Source organism: Chinchilla lanigera, unplaced genomic scaffold (assembly GCF_000276665.1).
Source record: "Chinchilla lanigera isolate Chin_1 unplaced genomic scaffold, ChiLan1.0 scaffold00155, whole genome shotgun sequence".
Classification (NCBI taxonomy): Eukaryota; Metazoa; Chordata; class Mammalia; order Rodentia; family Chinchillidae; genus Chinchilla; species Chinchilla lanigera.
Window position 1 is genome coordinate 1,113,167 of NW_004955556.1, and position 20,530 is coordinate 1,133,696.

At 47.7% G+C, this 20,530-nt stretch overlaps 1 protein-coding gene across 4 annotated transcripts in view; it reads left to right on the forward strand.

Moving 5' to 3' along the window:
* Vstm4 (V-set and transmembrane domain containing 4) overlaps positions 1-20,530 on the forward strand; it is a 75,091-nt gene that overhangs the window by 27,341 nt on the left and 27,220 nt on the right. For all 4 annotated transcript variants that reach the window (XM_013508816.1, XM_013508815.1, XM_013508817.1 and 1 more), the window contains exons 5-6: positions 4,562-4,669; positions 12,252-12,285. In XM_013508816.1, coding sequence (XP_013364270.1) covers positions 4,562-4,669; positions 12,252-12,285 — 142 coding nt within the window. The remainder of the gene's footprint in view (positions 1-4,561; positions 4,670-12,251; positions 12,286-20,530) is intronic.

Below are 20,530 nucleotides of genomic sequence, written 5' to 3' on the forward strand. Positions count from 1 at the left end.
GAAGGATTGCAGTGCCTGGTCCCCACACACCTCCCAGCATCACCAGAACCTCTGGGCGCTATGCCCCATCAGCAGTGTTCTGCATCTCCTCTTGGTAGATGCTGTCCCATTGCATGCATGTCCTCTCCATGGCGAGACCAGAGCCAGGTTCCTGGCAGCTGGTATCCTTGCTGCCTCTTGCGTGCCTGGAGCAGTTGTTTCCCAGCTGGCCTTTCCTCCGATTCCAGCAGTAGCAGCAGTAGAATCATCTGTATTTAGCTTTTTTAACCCACCATGATTTTGTCGAGGTCAGGTGTGGTGATGGAAGTGCCCAGTGCAGCTCTCAGGCCTTCTACCTTTTGTTCCCGGATAAGGAGGCTTTGATGTGGGTTGCGGATGGATGGCCATCCTCCTGGGGCTTAGCTCTGCCTGGCTGTGTGCCTGCTGAACAAAACAAGCATCGATTGTCCGGCCCCTTGCTGGAGCAAGTTAAAATCCCTCAAGGCTTTCGCTCAGGTATTACGCCCTGAGCAGGATAGTTTTATGAGCTGCATTAAAAAATAGTAGAAGCACATGATGTTATTGCCAGAGCTGCATCTCCGAGGTGCCTGAATTTGTCCTGGAAATGTAGAACACTGATCCCAATTTTCTTGATTCACTGGGGGCAGGGAGGGGTCAGCAGGTCTCCTAGACAGTGCTGAGGAATGCTGAGGCCACCGAGGTCCAAAGCAGCCCCAGCTGAATGCCCCACCAGGTTACCAGGCAACAGGTGCCAGGGCAGAAGCAGTCAGGCTGACAGCGTCACCCTGCTGATCTCCCTGCAGTGTACACAGCCACCCCAGCTGGCCTGCCCATCTGCTTCAGGGAGGCCTGGGCATTTTATGCAGTTGAGTCTAAAAATGGCAAGGGTGCCTTGGGAAGTCCAATGGCAAAAAATAAAATGGCAAATGCATCCATGGATGATAGCATCATTTTTAGAATACTGTGAGTGTGCAGGCGTATGAGGTATTTTGCTTTATTTTAATTTTGTGCCACTGGGGTTTGAATTCAAGGCCTCAGCATGCTAGGCAAGCACTCCCTACACCCCTGGCCCTATGTGGTATTTTACAAGCTAATTTCAGATTTGGTGATACGCAGAGGTTTTGTTCAGTTTGGGCCTGAAGGCTTAGCTTCAGCTTTTGGACAGTGTTATTTGGCCAGGGCTGAATTTGGAATCTTTTGAGCCAACATTTAGAGAGATTGCTTTCAGGCATGGTGAAAAGACAGGTTGGCAGCTAGGGCAATGTCAAGCCCCTTTCCAGCCAGAGAATGGAGGGAGGAGGGCAGGCTGAGGCTCAGGGCAGCCTAGCCATTCTGGCCAAAGGTGTCTTGACTCTGTGACCATGGCTTGAGGTCCAGTTTTTGTTTGCACAATACACCAGGAAGGGAGATAATGTCAGAGGTTTGCACAGGCTCTGCAAGTGGTTGATTTCATGCCCCAAAAAGAATGCTGGAAACAAGGAAAAACCCAAAGTTTAGGGGACAGGTTGCCACCAATCCTGGAAGGTGAGATGTTCTTTCTGAGTTTTTTCCCTCCAGTAAAGTGGCACCTTTAAAGGCTGCTGTAGTTTCAAGAACAAAGCAGAGAGCAGGCAGGGTCAGCACAGTTTCCTGTGCGTGCGGAGAGCCTCACGGGTGGGCGGAGCCCACTGGCTGGTGGCCACAGCCCCGAGTGCTCATGTGCTTGGTGCAAAGGCTGAGCCTTCTGGACTAACCAGATGTTTTTGGGTTCTGTAGCTGCAGCTGCCCAAGGAAATCAGGCTCCTTCTGCACCACGGCATGGAGGCTTTGACCTGCAGCTATACTTGAGCCTCCAAGCCTTTGCCTCCCACCAGGGTAGGGTCACCCCAGATGTGCACAGCTGCCAGGACCCTGCAGGAGAATTACCAGCTGCTGTTTCACTGCAGCCTTGGCTCTCCTTGCTTCCTGAAACGTGAAACTAAGGAAAGATGAAAGCAAGGTTGGAGGTCAAGCCACTCTGCTCCCTGGCAGGGAAACTTCAACAGGACGGTTTCTCTCCATTTCCAGAAGGAAATGGAAGCCAAATCGCCTGCTTTTGGTTCAGGGATCCACATCTCTTGCATCCCTCAGCATCTCTGGGGCAGATGTGATGCCCCAATGTCCCGGTATTGTCTGACCTGGAAATGTGGCCGTTATTTACCATGTTTTTCAAACCAGAAATGGTCGGGAATTGTGTTCATTTTCCCAACAGCGTATAGGTCCAAGACTGGTCACCAGATTGCCGTGGTTCAGTCATCTTGTGTTCTGGTGACCCATGAAGGATGTGAACCTGCTATGTCCTTCAGTTAGGGTCTTGCTGGGAACCCATGATCCTAGCTGATGTGGTTCATGCTGTTGAAAAGTAGGCCCGGGACGCTGTCCCGGCTGACCGCTCCTCCGTGTTCCTGTCTGTGGCGCTTGCCTGGAAACACAGTAGCATCCACAGAAAGATGCTTCTGATTATAGTATGAGAACAGTTTTCTGTTTGCATCCTGAGTACCTCATGTTCAGTGACTTCCAGCTTTTCCAGCCTTGCTTCTGTCCCTGTCCCTCTGGTCTGGCTTTCTTGCAGGGCTTTCCCAGCAGCTTCCGTGTGGGAAATGCTGCACTTGAGGCTTTGTTCTGGGTTTCTAGAATGCTCTGTGGTTCCTCCTAGCACTGTGCCTCGCCCCAGGGTCCTTTATGGGAGGCACTTCCTTTGGCTGCTCTCCTGGCCTCCCTCCTGAGTGAGTACAGGTGCACTGCGCCTGCAGTGGTCCAGAGTCTGCAAGACTCACGCCCCTGCCCTATACCAAAATCCCCAGATGCTCAAGTCTTCTTTTTGATATACAAAATGGCATTCTGGTTGCATACAACCTATGCATACCTCCCATGTACTTGTCACCTCATAAGTTATAATACCTACTGCCATATGAATGCCATGCCGCTAGTTCCTACACTGCACTGTGTAGGGGATAATGACAAGGAGAAGATCTCTCCACATGCAGCACAGATGCAGTTTTTTAAAAGAATATTATTCTTTCTTACCCTTGATTGAAGCCATGGATTCAGAGGGAAATCAGCATCTTATTTTTAGCCCAGACCTCTGAGTGGCCAGGAAAAGAAGCCTACTCCTGCTAGCTCCGGTGGAAATGCTGGGCAGCTTGGAGAGATGAGCAGACCCCTTGGACTCCAGGGCTAGAGGTTGTACCTGCTCCCTTAGGAGCCAGATAAGGGAGAGATGGAGAGAACCTGACTTTCTGGCTCCTTTCCCCACCCCACTCCTCTCATGGACCCTCAGCCTGCCTGTGCTTACAGGCTCCCCCTGGAACCCAGCCACTGGCCAGCCCCACGGCCGGCTGCCCCCAGTACCTGGCTTCCTCATTTTCAGCACTTAGCTGACTGTTCCTCCTGGTCCCAAGGGCCTTGCAAGGTGTGTGCTTGCTGACTCGGCACTTGGACTCCCACAGATCTCATCTTAAGAGCTTACAGTGAGAGCCATATTAAGGTTCAGGTTATCGATGCTCAGCCTAGAGTCATTTGTTATAGGAAGAGAAGCTGGAGACACCAAGTAGCCAACAGCAAAAGTCTCTGGCATTTTCATGGGCCAAAAGTTTCCCAAAGGGGCTGCACCATTTTATAGGCCCACCAGCCATGGGTGGGCCACCCGGCTTGCCTACATCCCTGCTGGCATCTGGTGTGAGCACTGCTTTTTATTTTAGCTATTCTGGATGGTGTGGGGGTATTCCATCCTGGCTTAATTTTACTTTTCTTTAACTCTAAAGAAGTTAAACCTTCTCTCACACAATTGCTTAACACCTGTATATTCTCTTTGGTGAAATGTCTCTGTGTGTTGTGCTGACTTTCTAAATAACAGAATTGTTTGTTTACATTCTACTGTTGGGTTTTGAGAGTTTTTTAGTTCTCTGTTGGATGTATGGCTTGCCAGTATTTTCTCCCAGTCTATAGCTGAACTTCTTACCCTCTTCTGATGGTTGTTCACAGAGTAAAAGTTTTCAATTTTGATGAAACCAAATTTTTCGAGTTATTTATTTTACTTTCATTGTGATGCTGGGGATTGAACTTGGCCTGCTACTTGCTAGGAAACTGCTCTGTCATGGAGCCACAGCCAGTGCTCAAATTTCATATGGAGGACATTGCTAGTGTGAAGTCGAGGAACTCCTAGATCCCCAAGATTTTTCTCCTGTGTTTTTCCTCACAGTTTGCTAGTTCATATTTTAAATTAGCATCATGGGTCATTTTGAGTTAATTTATATATAGCATGAGAGGTTAATTTGATTTTTTTGGCAACAGAAGTCCAGTTCTTCAGCACCAGTGATGGAAAGGGTGAACCTCTGCCGCCGATCTGCCATCTGAGTTGTCAGAACTGACCTAGTAGACTGGGGTGGCTCTGTTTCTGGGCTCACTATGTTCTGTTTCATCCATCTGTGTCTGTGCTTCCACCGCACCCTTGATGGCTGCAGCCTGGGGACTTTTGGAATCCCACGCAGGACTGATTTTGTGCCTTTCTGGTGACGGTTACCTGCATGTCCTCACTTTCCAGATCTGTACATGTACGCCGTCCTCGTGTGCTGCGTGGGCATCCTCAGCGTCCTGCTGTTCACCCTCGTCATCGTCTGCCAGTCTGTGTTGCACAAGAGGAAGTCCAGAGGTAAGACAACTACAAGGTCATGCCCCCCTGGGACGGGCAGCAACAGGGCAGCAGAGGGCCTGCAGTGCACCCATGGTGGGAAGGTCGTGCTGTGTCAGGCACGATTTACCCAGGACTTGGAAACAAAGTGGGTGAGAAGTGTGTTCTGCTCAGGCAATGCTAAAGTAAAGTAACCTAGTTTCAGTCCTCTTTTCCTCCAATCCCTCCCTCCTTCCCCAAAGGGATGAGCCTAGAAAACTGTTTTAGAGCAAGTTCCTGAACTGCCCTCAACTAGACAGCACATTCTTGCGAGTGTCCACTTGGCAGGAAAGTGGGACTTGGAAAGTCCCCCTCCAGCCTCCTTTCCTGTGGGGCCTTTCACTCCCTGGACTCTGTCTTCTGCCTCTTCAGATTTCCTTCTCAGGAGTTCCATCTTTGGGGACATCTTTCCATGAATGCTGCCTGTTCTATCTTGAGCCTCTCCTGAAGCCTGGGTTTCCATACCCAGCAGCCTAAGGATCTGCCCAGCAGTGTGTATCCCTGTGCTTTCCCAGAGCTGCCTTCCTGGCGCCTACCACCCACTCAGTGACACCTGAGCTCCTCTCTCGTCCTCTCCAACTGTCTGTCTGAGCTTATGGCCTGAACCCCACTTGGGTGTGGGCATTAGCCTCTCCTGAGTGGACCCTGCAAGCAGGGACATGTGTGTGACCCATTCCTCTGGGAATCAAAAGCAGGACAGGTGCTCAGCAAATGGTGCACACAGGGGTTTGTGCCAGCTGCTCTGCTCCCAGCTGTTGCCCTTGGAAGCCTCAGAGTCATTTCCCAGCTGGCTGTGCTAGAGTGTGATGTGTGCTGCCAGCTCCTAGGGCAGGAAGCTGGGAATCAAAGCTGGTCCAGCGGGACAGACTGGGACACACGGGGACCCAGCTGCTCCCCATGAGGTGGACGACAGGTGGCCTTGCATGCACTTGTGCCCAGGTCTTGAGCCCCTCTCAGCTGTCACCAGAATGGTCTGCCCATCTGCTGTGGGCCAGGTACCTGGCTCGGCCCCTCTGTGTCCTCCTTCATGACAGCCACGTGGCCTTTGTTGACAGACGGCAGGGCTGAGGTCTTAGAGGAGCAGGCCATGGCAGAAGTGAGGCTTGGTCCGCAGCCCCACTGCAAGGCCCGGCATTGCTGTCAGGACAGCCTCAGCACCTGGGCCAAGGAATTGACCTGTGCCTTCTGGGGTGGCAGTTACTGACCCTCGGCTCATGCCATTCTCCCTGGTTCCTGCTCCACTCTCCCTGGCTCCAGCAGTCCCCCAGCACCTGGCTTTGTCTGGAGGGATCCTCAACAACAGGCTCAGGCTGGTACCACCACCCACACTCTAAGGACAGGCTCTATGAGAGGCTCCGGTGTAGAGCAGCAGCCCCCCTGATTTCCAGAACTGCCACCCTCTGCTCACATCAGACACTGCTGCAGGGAGGCCACCGGCCAGCTCTTCTGACCTCTACCTACCCAGCACCCTTCACAACATGTGTCCAGATGATCCCATTACGGTTCAGACTGAAAGCCATAGCGAAGCTATGCTGCCTGTCCCCCACCCCACCCAATGTTCTACAATTAAAGGAGAAATAAGAGGAAAGTAATTTGTAAGGCAGTAAAATACATTTTAGTGCTGCACCTCTTCTTTGAACAAGTTTGAGTTTCAGAGAAGACAGTCTTCACTATTTGACTTTTGAAATAAATGCTATATAAGATAACGTAATAGGCGTATGACAGGACAAGTGTGGATGGATATAAATACAGCTTAAAACCCACAGGGGGGACACTCCTTGGAAACTCCCAACTCCTGACAAGCTTACGAATAAAGGATATACTCTCACGTGGCTCTCACAGTCTGAAAACACACATTGCATGTTTAATGGGCAGAGACATACATTATGTCAAGTGGACTCAGGTCCCCGGCTCTCCTGAGTAGATTTGTTCCTCCCTGGGAATGTTGAAGAGTCATTCAAAGTCAAGCGGGATGAATCTTCACCTGTCAAAATTCTCCATTGCCTGTGCCCAGCACCCTGCCCAACAATCATCAGGCATCATCCCCAATCAGTGCCATAATTATGCCAGCTCCAGATTGCCCCTGGAGTCCCTGGAACTCACTGCCGGTGAGCAATGGTTCCCAGCCGAGGCTGTGTCCACTGAGCTGGGGAAATAAGGCCCCAGGAGCCTCAGGCCGGGCACAGCAGAGGGGCTCTTGGTGTAGGTGGAACAGTCCCTCTGTGGATCTGTGTTTGCCCTCACACACTCATATTAAGTCCCCTTTTCCTGGCTGGGGAGTTAGAGGCACCCAGAGTTGCCCCATTACTGCTCAGGATCTCAAGCCCACCCTGTCCAGATCCAAGCCTCCTGCCTCCCCCCACAGGTCCTTGATAAAAGCCATTGTCCCTGTCACACCGCGGGCACTGGAAGGAGGTGCCCAGGAGGGCAGCCTGGCTCAAGCCAGGGGTTCCTGCAGGGGCCAGACAGGTGGGCTTGCAGGAAGGAACTCTGAGCCTACTTGGATGCCTGGATTATAGGCCTCTTCCTGCCCTTCTCCCCATAAAATTGGGATCTGATAAATATGGCTTTTTAAAAAATTGGTCAAAGATCTTTTTTTCTGGACACAGACAGAGCCAGGTTGCTTTTCATGCTCACGATGGGCTCTACCCAGAGGACATTGCCCAAATATCACATGTCCCAGACATCCCAGGTGGCTACTGCTGCACACAGGTCACCCTGTGCAGTGACCAGAAACGTCATTCCTGCACCCTAGACTGGGCTACAGGAGATGGTCTTCAGGCAGTGGGTAGAGATCCAGGACGGCAGCAGCTCCATTCTCGGGTCACCTCTGAGATCAGTGATACAGCAGGGTTGGTGATATTTTGGTGTCCCCGTGGTCCCACCAGCAGGCAGCCAGAGCCCTCAGCTGGTGACCAGGTAATATGGACAGGCATGGACTAGACATTGACACAGGGCCAAACTGTCTCACATCCTGTTGGTTACAGCAAGTCCTGCAGGCAACCTGGACTCAGATGATCATCTTTAGACTCCAACTACAGAGCACTGTCCCCACTGCCAACTAGAAACAAGGGCAACCCCACCTTGGGGAGGAGGAAAGGGCCCCTCCTAACACCACAGGTGGCTGAGCCATCACTGTGACCCTTGTGGCCTGAGGACTGGGGCACTGGCCTGTTTCCCTGGCAACCAGCTGGTTTCCAAGCAGCAGGCACCACGTGTCCAAGCAGGTCCCTGGATGTGTCAGAGTGACACAGGGTCATGCATCCCTTGAGACCAGGGTGCACCCCAGGAGGCTGCTGCCTTTGTGGGTGTCTGCTGGTAGCCCTGGCTCTGGGAACATCAAGTCCATTCTCATGACTCAGGTTGCAGCCTATTCTCACAATCAGTGCCTCCCACCAGTTGATTAAACTAGAAACATATGGGACATCTGGGAACTGTGCTCTGTGGGAGGAGGGTCGGGTCTTTCCAGGGCTCCCTCCTGAGACCTGGGATTTCCAGGTTTCCCAGGCAGATGTGTGGGAAGGAAGCCAGGCACTCCCTCTTTGGGGGCCACAGAGCACGAAAGTTTGCAGCCTGTGCGCTGGCCTGCAGCAACATTTGCGCAGACAAAGGGTGGCAGAGTAGCTGCCCAGCTCCTGATATAAGCACAGGAGGAACCCTGCAATCAACAGCCCAACCCAGAAGTCAGGGACACTGGCCAACCCTGCTGTGTCCCCCGGCTGCGTAGCCTCCACTTGACCTCCTGAGCTGGAGCTAAGTGTACCATCTGCTCTGGCCACTTCCTCTCCCACACAGAGTCTCTGTCCTGCTCTCTGTCGTTGTCCCACCAGTGCCCAGAACCTCACGCCAGGCCTTTGCATCTGAGTCATCCAGAAAGCACCAATCTTGGTGGTCCTGGATGAGCCCTGAGTAATTCTGGGTTCCTCAAGCATGCTGGTCTCCGAGGTCTTTGCATGTTGGAGAATCCTATGATCTAGCTTGCCACCTGGGGGGTCCTACAATCTTGGGCTTCCTGTATCTGAGCCTTGAAGGGCATAGTCTTTGAGATCTCTGGAGCCGGCAGGGAAGAGACGTGCCTGACCTCATCATCTGTACCCCTCAGGGCCACTCCAGCAAGATCTGGTTGACGTCACTCTGTACTGGAGCCAGGGGACATGGTGTCCCAGGGCTCCTTATACCACCCTCCCCTTCCCCCAAGCACACCCCTCAGCCTCCCAAAAAGACAGATCAAAAGGCAGTGGCCTTTCCAGACAGAGAGCCCAGGAGGCTGGAGCTGGGGCTCATCCCACTTAAGGCCATAGTCCACACTCTGGACGGAGGGGTGGGGCCACAAGACAGAATGCAGTGACTGGGGACTTCGGGGAACAGAGGGAGATCCTGGGCAGGAGGAGCCCTGAGAGTTGGGATGCATGGACAGCCTGAGGCAGGATCCCTTCACCAAGCGCCTGAGCTGGAGGCCTTAGGGCTCTGTCTCTCTTGGGTCCTGAGGCTGGAGGAGGAGGGCCCGCCTGTCCTCTGGGGGATCAGAGCCTCTCCGGTGGCTTCCTAAAAAGAGTTCTGCATGTAGAGTGTGGATTCAGATTTCTTTATTGATGAAGCAGATCTTCTGAGACCCTGGACACATACACATTCTGAGGCTCCAAGTGTTGACTGTAAAATGGAGTGCGAACCCTCTGAGCTCTGTGACTGCCAGTACCAGGAAGTTCTAAGGGTGTCTTCTCTTACAGGCATCTAAAGTGCTGGGGTTAGGACCCACACACTTGAGAGGGGACACAGCTCAGCCCATAAAACCAACCACGTGACTTTGAGCAAGCCCATCAGCCTCTTCATAGACTTTAGGGTTCCCCCTTGTACCATAAGAGTGTCAAGAAGGTAATTGTGAGGGTATAGTCCAAAGCTGCTGGTGGCAAATATTTTTGCCCACATGCCTCCTAAAATAATTTTAAAAACTGCACACCTTTGACCTTTCACTGTGGACATACAAGATTTTCCATCTTAAATGTGAATCATTTCAAAACATGTCAAGTTTCCTGATCATTGCACATAGGGCTATTTTAAAATGTGATGGACAGGTCTTTCTCTTTTACATTAGAAGGTCTTGATTTTAATTCAACCCCCATTTATTTATTTATTTATTTTTTGGTTTTTCTCTGGTACCGGGAACCGAACTCACAACCTTGCGCTTGCCAGGCAGGCGCTTTGCTGCTGAGCTAAATCCCCAGCCCCCATCAACCCCCATTTATTTTAAAGACTCCATGAAAAAGCTTTAGCTGTTTAGAAAGTTTATACTGTCCCTTTCTCTCCTTGAACTTTTATCTTTGGTCCACTTTCTTCACCTATTTTTACAAATTTTTTTTTTTTTTTGAGGCAGGGTCTCACCATGTAGTACAGCTGGTCTTGAACTGGCTTATGTAACCACATCTTTTATTTTGAAAGCACTTTACTGATCACCTTGTTATACTCTGTGAAATAATGGCCTATTAATAACTTTTTTACATGTTTATTCCATAAGTCTTTAATGGTTAAAATACCCTTATAAGATTAAGTTATTAATATTGCAAAATTAGCAATATTGAAAAACTAGAATAAAATTAACCTAAATAATGTGTTTCATAAGTATATTATAGGTGTGGATAAATAATTAATAATAATAATAAGTAAAACTCTAATGGAGATCCTTTTATTGCAATGGATTTTTGTTTTTGCTTTATCTACCCTTGTATGAATCTGCTTAGGGGTAGAATTTACCCTCAGTCCTACTCCTACTTCGTAAATAGGTGTTAGCTTTAAAATTCCTCCTTTCAAATAGAAAAAGAAGCAAGGGTAGATGAAATTTTCCTATCCCACTCAGTACTTCAAACTAGCTCTGAATTTGATGTCAAAAGTTGTATAATGATCTAGCAGCAAAATGATTATTAATACTCCATCAGCTGACAACTGGGTTAGGTCATCATTCAATGCTCTTGGAAGCCAAATACAAAGAATGCGCCCCTTTTTGGAAGTTTAGCTACTCATCCTGAGTTACTCCTTTCCCCAGCACTGATGCCCACATGTCATACCCCCTCTTGCTTGCTGCCAGCATTCCATCCTACTTTGGTCTCTGTGACACAGATCATGGCAACAAAAGGTGTGCCTCGGTTTTAGAAAGTAGAAAGGGTAAAGTGTTAAATGAGGAGGGAAGAAAAAGTCAGATGCCAGGAATACGGCAAGAGAGTGAATTCTACGGGATGAACACATGGAAAACAAAGATCCAGAAACTGGCTCCTTTAAAACTGTCCAATCTGAGAGGGATAGGGAGTGCACACCCTAGACTGAAGCCCACTGACCCATTTAATAAGCTTAGGATGATGGTGATAAACACCGGAATTGTTCACGGAATACTGTGGTTGCTATCATTATTGCTGCATCCATAAATTATCCAGCACACAGTAGGTATGCAGCAAATGGAATGCAGGGAGATTAGAGGTATTGGTGGGGGGTTGGACCAGGTAAACCCATGCAGCCCTCTCCGGGGCCGAAGGTCTCATTCTGCTCTGAAACCTGCTTTGGTGGCTGGCACAGGAGATTACCCCAAGGCCGAAGGCTTAGGACGACTCTCTCCTTGATCCAATTCCCCAGGTCTGGGCTGGGCGCCTCTCTGCAGTTCTGGTGGCTTCCACCAGTGTCCCCTATACACCTGCTGTTGGCTGGGAGGTCTGCTAGGTCCTGCTGCTCAGTCTGTGGCTGGGATGCCTGATGGCTACTGTATGGGCCCCTCTGTCTCAATGGGCCAGCCAGGCCTCCTTGTGTGGCAGAAGAGTTCTCCAGAGCACAGTGCCTTTCATGCACGTGCCTGTGACATGCGGCTAATGTTCCCTCATCCTAAGCAAACCGTGTGACCCATCCAGGAGTCAGTGTACATATGGACAAATACTGGGAGGGGTGACTCACTGGGCCATTGGTGTAGCCATGTGCTGCAACCCGGCTGTCCTCCTATTTGAAGTGAACTCAGGTGTAAGCCTCATATTGCACATTTGGGATTCAATGCCTGGGTATTTTTGCTAGAATCATATGGTTTCCCTAAGGAGACGTACTATGGAAGTATGTCTTACTCCAAGACTGTTTTCCCAAGGACCCCTTAAATTGAATCCTGGAAGAACATCACTCAAAGAATGCAAACCCATTTTATAGGGAAAAGCTCCTACCTGCAGACCAGGTGTCCCATCTGCCTTCAAGTGGGCTTCCTCATGACTGAGGCACAGCCCAGGAGCTGGGTGACTTTTTTACCGTTGAACCCTTCAGGTTAGAAACAACTCAACCTGCTTTGGCCTAAAATAAATACTGTGGGTTATGTAATGGAAGTCTAGGATATGTGACTTGGTGCCCGCTTGGTCCAGAACTGAGACAATGTCCAGGCACTGTGGTGTCCCAGGGATGGCTCTGTTGGGTTCCCCTACCTGAGTCTTGGCTGATGCAGCACCAGCATGTAGGAAAGGCTGGGCCCCTGCAGTTCCTGTCACTCCTGAAGTGCATATATTTGAAGTGGCATTGCCTTACCATCCCTTATTCTTTTTTTCTTTCACAGTGAGACATTATTTGGTGAAATGCCCTCAGAACAGGTAAGAGTATTTTTTTCCTCTTATCAAATGAAATTGTTTGCTGTTTTACTTTTTTTTGTATTACAAAAAAACTGGTTAAATATATATTTTTACATAAAGGTCTACATATTTGTGCATAAACAAGCCAAAAATATGTGATCTGCATATGTTTGAGTGTTTGAAGATTCCACACTCTGAGTACCACCCCCAGAGGGTCAGATGCCCAGCAGCTCATGCTGCCCAGCCTGTGTGCTACCTGCCAGAGGCTCAGCGTGTGCTCCGCAACCACATTGATCCTTCTGGCTCTAAACACTCCCAGTGAATCTCTTTCCACCAATGCCTCTTTGTCCACTTTTAGCTGGTGAGAAACACTTCATGGGTGACACAGTAGTTGTAGGAGATACTGCAAGCTCAGATCACTTAAAGATTTGGGACTGCTAATCCAGATGAGATAGCACAGGTCAATTTATCTCTCGTCCCTAGAAACACACCTATAAACCTTCGAAATAACTCAAGAGATAACCAAAGGAGAACTCTGGGAGGTGGAAAGAAGGTGAACTTGTTTGGGATTCTAGGACTGGAGGAATCACGTGGTTACAGGGCATTTTATGTTTTTTTCTTTCCTCATCCAATGGTGACCCTAACCCATTTTTTCCATTCCCAACCTTGCAACAGGAAGATCCAGGTAAGCTCATCCCTTCCACTGTCTGAATGGAGTTCCTCTGACATCTTCTGGGGAGCCCTCTAACACCAGTAGGGAGATAGGCTAGGAACTCCTCCCACTATAGGCACCAGGTAATACAAGAGCTGAAGGGAAAAACTGGTGAGGTTCCCAAACACAAGTGACCCAGCTAGGAAACCTCTTTGTCTCCATGGGCCTGAGTCCTCCTCACTCACCATGAGATGTCCAGCCTCCCAGCCTGGTGAAACCCTTTCCATTGTCTCAGCCAAGCCACCAGGGTCTAGAGGCAACAGATAAACCAAACAGAACAAAGTAAGACAGGGAAGCTTCTGGAAGTGAAAAGCTTATTGGAACTGTAGCACACAGAAGGAGGCCAGGATTGGGTGATAAACAAAACAGGATCCATGCCTTCAAAAGTAACTGATTTAAGGGCCGTAGACCTCTGAACTGAACTAGCAAAAAACAGCCATCACACTGAAAACCACAAATATCACAACCTGAGTGAGGGAAGACAATTGATCAGATCAACTGTGGCACGGATCAGGTATTGAGATGACCTATCAAAGGACTTTCTTTTCTTTTCTTTTTTTGTCTTTTTGAGACAGGGTCACGCTATGCAGTTCAGGCTGGCCTTGAGCTCACTTTGTAGCCCAGGCTGGTCTCGAGCTTGCAATGATCCTCCTGCCTCAGCCTCCACCACGCCTGGCTCAAAGGACTTTAAAACTGATCATAAAAATGTTTTGATAAGCAATGAAAAATCTCTTAAGGCAAGTGGCAAAATAAAAACTTTCCGCTAATAAAGAAAACTTATTTTTTTAAAAGGGAATTACAGAAAAATATAATAACAAATAAAAATCTGAGTGGATGAGTGATGTCAGTGGATAGTGAGTGAGCTGGAGGACAGATCCATAGAATTCATCTATCCTGAACCACAGAGAGACAACACCTAAAAATGAATGAGCAGTGAACAGTCCTCAAGAACTACAGGACAAGAAATCTGATATTCTGTGATGAGAGTTCAAAAGAAAAGAAAAAATAGAGTTAAAGGAATATGGAAAAAATAGTGGCTGAAAATTTTCAATTTATCAAAAGAAAAATAAACCTCATTGATTTAAAAGAATAGCAGACAGGATAAACCCAATGAAATACACATGAAGATATATAAAATTAAGCAGAATGTAAACTTGAATGTCTGTGTTTTCCCTCTGAATCCATGGAGGACAAACAAGCAGTTCTTTTCTCAAATACTGAAAGGACAAACTGTCAGTCACAAATACTATACCCAGCAAAATTATCCTTCAGAAATGAAGGGGAAATCCAGACATTCTCAGATACAGAAAAGCTCAAAGAGTCTATTACTAGACAACCTACCTGCTTTAAAATAATGGCTAAATGAAATTTTTTTTACCTAAAAAACAAATTTTGGAGGAGGAGAAAGGAAACAGGAAGGTTCTACTTTCCATGTATAGACATGAATGTTAAATACCATATTTGATGATGGAAACAAAAGTATAAAACCATCTGATACTCAAGACAGTGATACTCAAAAGTGATGGAGATAAAAGGACTTCAGCAGAAGAAAGGTTTCTACATTTTACTTAGTGGAGGGATATTGGTTCCAGTAGACTGTGGTCAGTCAAACATGAACACTGCAATGCCAAAAGCTACTACTAAAATAACTATACAAAAAGTCCCGCTTAAAAGCACTGTAGAAAAATCGAGTTAAATCTTAATATATATTCAAGTCACATAAAAATGGAGGAATGAGAACTTATAGGAAACAAACTAAATAAAATGGTAGACTTAAATGTGAATGTTCTAAATACACAACTTTAGTCATACAGCCTGGCAAAGTGTAAAGATGTGACCCAAATATATCGTGTATGTGAAATTCACTTCCTGCACAATGTGATATATGTATATTGAAAGTAAATGGTTGTAAAAAGCTATATCACATAGGCACCAAAAAAGTAGGAGTCAATATACTATATCTGACAAAGTAAACTTCACAGAAAAAAACTTACTAACAGCAAAGAGGAACATGAGATGATAGAATGATCAATCCATCAGGAGACCTGCAATACACTGAACAAAAGAGCCACAAATATCAAGCAAAATTAAAGAGCTGAAAGAAAGAACAGATAAATCGAGTTTTAGTGGGAACCTCAGACCCCCCTTTCAGCAACTGACAGACCTGCTTCGGACCAACAGTTTGTAAGGCTGTGGAAGATGTAAACAGCAGAATCAGCCAGCCCGATCCCCTGATGCATATCAAACAAGCAACGCTGGAAGAACATATTTTTCCTCAGCCCCATGGAACATTAATGAACACAGAGAATATCCTGGGCTTTAAAATGAAGATTAACACATTTAAAAGAATTGAAATCATGTAGTGTGTCCTTGGACTACAGTGGAGTCAACTAACAATCAGTAACAAAACAACAGTGGGGGAAGCTCTGTGCAAAGAAATTAAACACATATTTCTGTTGAAAGTGCCAAGATGATTCTGGATTATATATGCAAATTTTGAAAAAAAATTAAGGATTTATATACAATGCTTTCAAAACCCATTCTGATGCTACAGTAACCAGTACATTTAGGGATTGGTTAAATATAAGCACAGAGTTCCATGGAACATTACCAAGAACCCAGAAATACATCTTTACAATTATGGTCCAGTGAATTTCAGCAAAGGTGCCAGATGAGCTCTAGCCAAGCCTGATTTTTAACAGAAGGTGCTGAGATCCATGGATGTCCACATACCAAACATGAACAGAGATCCTTAGCTCATGGTCTTCAAGACAAACTAAAAATGAGCTGAGACCTGAATGTAAAAGCTAAAACTATGAAAGTTCTTGAAGAAAACAGGAGACAAATCTTTATCTTGAGCTGGGAAAAGGCATCCTGTGCAAGAATCAGAAATGAAAGAATTGATAAAATGAAAAACAGCTGCACTTCTAAAGATACTGTTAAAAGTGAAAATATAAACAAACAAGTGAGAGAAAATACTCATAGACCTAATAAACTAGAAGGAACTTGTTTCTATGTAAAGAGCTCTTCAACTCAGTAGTAAAATGACACAGCATAGTTAACATGGGCAAAAAGATTTGAATTAATGTTTCCCTAAAGAAGATACACAAATGATCCAGGTGTGGTAGAGCATACCTGTCATCCCAGCACTCTGGGAGGCTGAGGCAGGAAGGACCACAAGTTCACAAGCTTAACCTGGGCAATTTAGCAAGACCCAATCTCAAAATAAACAATAACAAAAGGGCTGGGGATATAGCTTAGTGCAAAAACCTAAATTCAATTTGCAGTGCAATAAGAAAAAAAATATACAATACATGAAAAGATGTTCAATATCGTTTGTCTTTAGGTAATGCAAATTAAAATCACACTACATCCTGACTAGGATGGCTATAATCCAAAAGCTAGACACAGCCAAGGACTGGAGAGGGTGTAGAGACCGTAGATCCTTGTGCATTGCTGGTGGGATTGTGAAGTGGTGTAGCCCCTTGGGAAAGCAAGTTGTTAGTTTCTTAAGACACTAAACTTACCTTGGGGCCCCGCAGTTCTCCGTGTGGGAATGAACCCAGGGAACTGAACTTTGATGGCCACACAGTGACCTTCATGTTCATAGCCACTTATTTCCTAGTAGGGAGACACTGAAGCGATCTAAACATGACCATGGTGCATACAGTGTCCGAATTACTGCATACTTAGTAATGAAACAGTGCAATATACACCAGTCTCAAAATACAACTGAGTGAGAGAAGCCAGTTGCAAAAATCATATATTATATGATTCTGTTTAATGAAATGCCTGGAGAAAGTAAATTGATAGAGACAGAAAGTAAATTAGTGTTTGCTTGCGTGTGGGAGTGAGGATTAACTATAAATGAGTAAGAGAAAGCTTTTTGACAGTGAGCAGAATGCTCTAAAACTATTGTAGTGATAATCACACAACTTTATTTATCTGTTAAATCTAATTAAAATGATTGAATTGTACACTATGATCAGAAAATTTTAGGGTACCTCAATTATGCCTCTGTAAAGCTGTTTGTTCCTTTGTCAAAGCATATGTCTTTGTAGGCCCAAAAAATGGGGGTGTGCAGGCCTTTATTCCTTGAGGAAAGTTATAGCTGGGGAGGTCAGAGCCAGCCAGTGTCACTTGGAGCTTGCTTTGACACTCAGGTTTGGCCTGTCCTGAGCACACAACCCCTGCTAGGTTGGGCCCCTTTCTTCCCTTCTGGGCCTTGCCTTATGTGGGGAAGATAAGATCTCTGGGTACAGCAAGGATGGCACCTAGTGCTGGGAAATATAGTGTGTCAGTCAGATTCCCTTTACTGTTACAAATACCTGTGGAAATCAGCTTAAAGGAGGAGGGATTCATGTTGGCTTACAAGTTCAGGTGTTCCAATCCATGGTCAGTTAGCTCCATCATTTTTAGGCCTGTGGTGAGACAGAGCATCATGATAGTAGCAACTAGTTGAGGAAAACTGCTCTCCTCATGATGGCTGGAAAGCAGAAACAGGAAGAGCCTGTGTCTTAGTTACTTTTCTCTCCTTGCTGAGACAAATTACCTGACACCCAAAGTTAAAGGGGGGAAAGTTTTACTTAGCTCACAGTTATAGGTTTTAGTCCATAATCGACCAGCTGCAAGGCAGGGTGGCTTGGCAGAGAGGCATCACAGAGGAGAAATAGTTCATGGTGGGCAGAAGGTAGCAAAAACAATAAGGCACCTTAACAGTGACTTTCTACTCCTTTTATCTTATCCAGGCTACTTAGGGAAGGTAGCACTCATACTCTTAATCCTAGAGCGCTTGAGCCTAGCATTGCACCATGAATCCATCCCAGCATCACACACTGTAATCTAGCCACCTCTGCAAAAGCCTCACCTATGACTGCATGAGGTTTTGAGGGGACATCTAGACACAAGCCATAACAGTCCTGGTCCCAGTGACCCTTTCAAGGACACACCCCCTAGGACTCACTTCTTCAAGAGGCCCTGCCTTTCCAAAGTTCCCAGTAGCACCATAGGTTGGCCAGCGAGCTTTAGCAGCCTCTTGGGGACATTTAAGACCCAAACCATGACACCAAGGCCATGGACTATCCCAGGCTCCTCTCACATGGGCCACAGTGGTACTGCCAGTGAGGAAGTTGGAGGCTGGTTTATAGCTTTCTCCTTGGTCATGAGAGGCTGCAGTGAACATCTTGAGCTCTGGGAGGACCACTGTCCTTCTCTGTCCTCTGGCCACTTCTCCCTTAGGGGCATAGGCAGGAAGCTCAGAACCAGGGCAAGGTGCCAAGTACAGAAACCTCAGGCAGGGTAGGGAACCTCAGGAAGAGGCCACAGGCCAGAACTGAGGAGGCTGTGGTCACAGTGAAAGAGGCCAGCCAAGTGACCTGGGCAGGATGTGGGCCCTGGAGAACTCTGTGATCTGCTAAGAGAAGTTCAAAGAGGAGGAAAATCAGTCTGCTCTCAACTGTGTATTGCCCCTGAGGTCAGAAGTCACCATTACAGGAGGGGTGGCCCTGGCCTTGGGATCAGGAGATGGTTCCTTTTCTGTGGCCAAGTGTTCCAAGGGCTCATATGTCCCCAAGCAGAATGGACAGCAGGATTTTAAACATTTTTCCCGGAAGAACAGCCCTAGAGCAGCATAGCCAGTCAGTGTGAATCTGCTTTGAAAATCCTGGAAAATCAGGCTGCAGATGAAAACCCACCATTTACACAAGGCTGAGTGCCCTACATCTCCAGCCCACCTTAAAGAAAACTGTTGAGGAGGCAGATGGCAGCTCAGTCCCCAGCTAGTACCTGTCCCAGTTGTGAGCCAATGATGGGCCTACAAATGGCAGGCATCAAGGTGGACACTGCTGTAGGAGCCACCGCTGAAGCCACCCAGCATTCCTTGTGTTCATGGTCTCTTCACAGATAAATGGGCATGGATAAACATATGCAGGATAAAGTACAGGCACAGCTTGGTCATGCTTTGTGAGCTTGATGGGAAGCATTTGAGTCTTCTCCCGACCACGAGAGATTTCTAAACAACCCCAACAAAGGAAACATAGGGTTTCACCAGGTGACATGTTCAGGGTCTCAGAGGGAAGGGGAGACAGGATTTCACAGAGAACGAGAGATAAGTGCTCCAGACTCAGAGATGCAAGTACTGTACTTTCTTCTATTTTATAGTACTAAATGGTCACAGGGCTATGGACGAGTGTTTATTTTTGCTATGAAAGGCAACCCTGCTGTAGAGGTCAAGGCCCTGGGGTCAGGCTGCCTCAGTTCAGATCCAAGCTCTGCCACTGATTGCTGTGTGGCTTTGGTTAGCTTTTTAACCTCTCGTAAAAATGGGGTCAATATCTGGAGATGTATTTGGCCCTCTCCTGAAAGATAAGTAAGTGCTCAGATGAGTGCAGGCATGGGTAGCCTAGCAGGCCAGCAGCCGGGGGCTGGAGGAACTTGGTCCTTGGGAGTTGGAAGCCCCGGAGACACAGGCAAAGCCTCAGGAGGGGTCAGGGCCAGGGGCAGGGGGAGGCAGTCATCCTGCTGACAACAGTAGCCATGCTGTACTTGTATAAATGATACAGTAGCACAGGAGGGATCCAGCCCCATCCCCCTGGATCCAGATGCCCTAGGAGGTTGGCTTGACCATGCATGTCCATGCCTGCTGGTGAGGGGCAGGTGTCACAGATGTCAGGCAGGGGAAGGAATATGAGAAGGGCACAGGGCTGATCTCAGGGGATGCCTGTTTTGCCCTCCATGCACTTGACTCCAAGTTACCCAGTGGCCTCCCAGAAGAGGTGGATTTGAGGATGCAAAGTTGAGCAGGCTCACCTATGATCATGGATTCTGGCATGAGTAGCTGCTACAAGGAGGGCTTTCTGGGACCCGCATCAGGGTCCAGGGTGGGTTACACCATCCCCGAGAAGTGTGCACAGGGACCTTCTCTCTCCAAGAGTGCAGAAGCTCTGAACACTGTGTTCCATTCACTTGGTTTCATCAGAACCCTGCAGGGTGCAAGTTTACCTCCCCAGATAGAGAGCATGTGTGAGACTCCCTCAGTCTGTCTGCTCTGAACCTTCGTGTTCCAGGTGCTGAAAGAAACACAGGGGAATGAGGGTGCTGCTCCTCTGGGCTGTGCTGACTCCAGGTGCCTGTTAGTCTCAAGGCCAGGTAGTGTTCTTGGGAAGGGAGAGGAGGCAGCCGACAGGCCCAATACACTCACCTACGGCCTCTGTGAAGACACCACCTCTCCTCCTGACCAGCAGCTACCACTCTGACCTCCTGTTGTAGGCCAACCCAGACCAGCACAGACCCAGCCGGGCAGAGCTGGCGCTGCTGAGGTCATGTGACTGGCAGGAGGAGAGCTTCTTTCTCAGCTGCGGTGTCATCTTGTGTGGCTGTAAGAGTAGACTTCTTGGGTGATGTGACCCACTTAGGATGGGGGCTGGGAGGCTGGGATGGAGAGACACCTTGGAACCAGGGCACCAAAGAGAGCTTATAGTGAGATGTTGCTCTGAGTATGCACACAAAATATGCACCAGATCTCCTAGGACAAAGACAGCAAAAAAAATAAAGAAT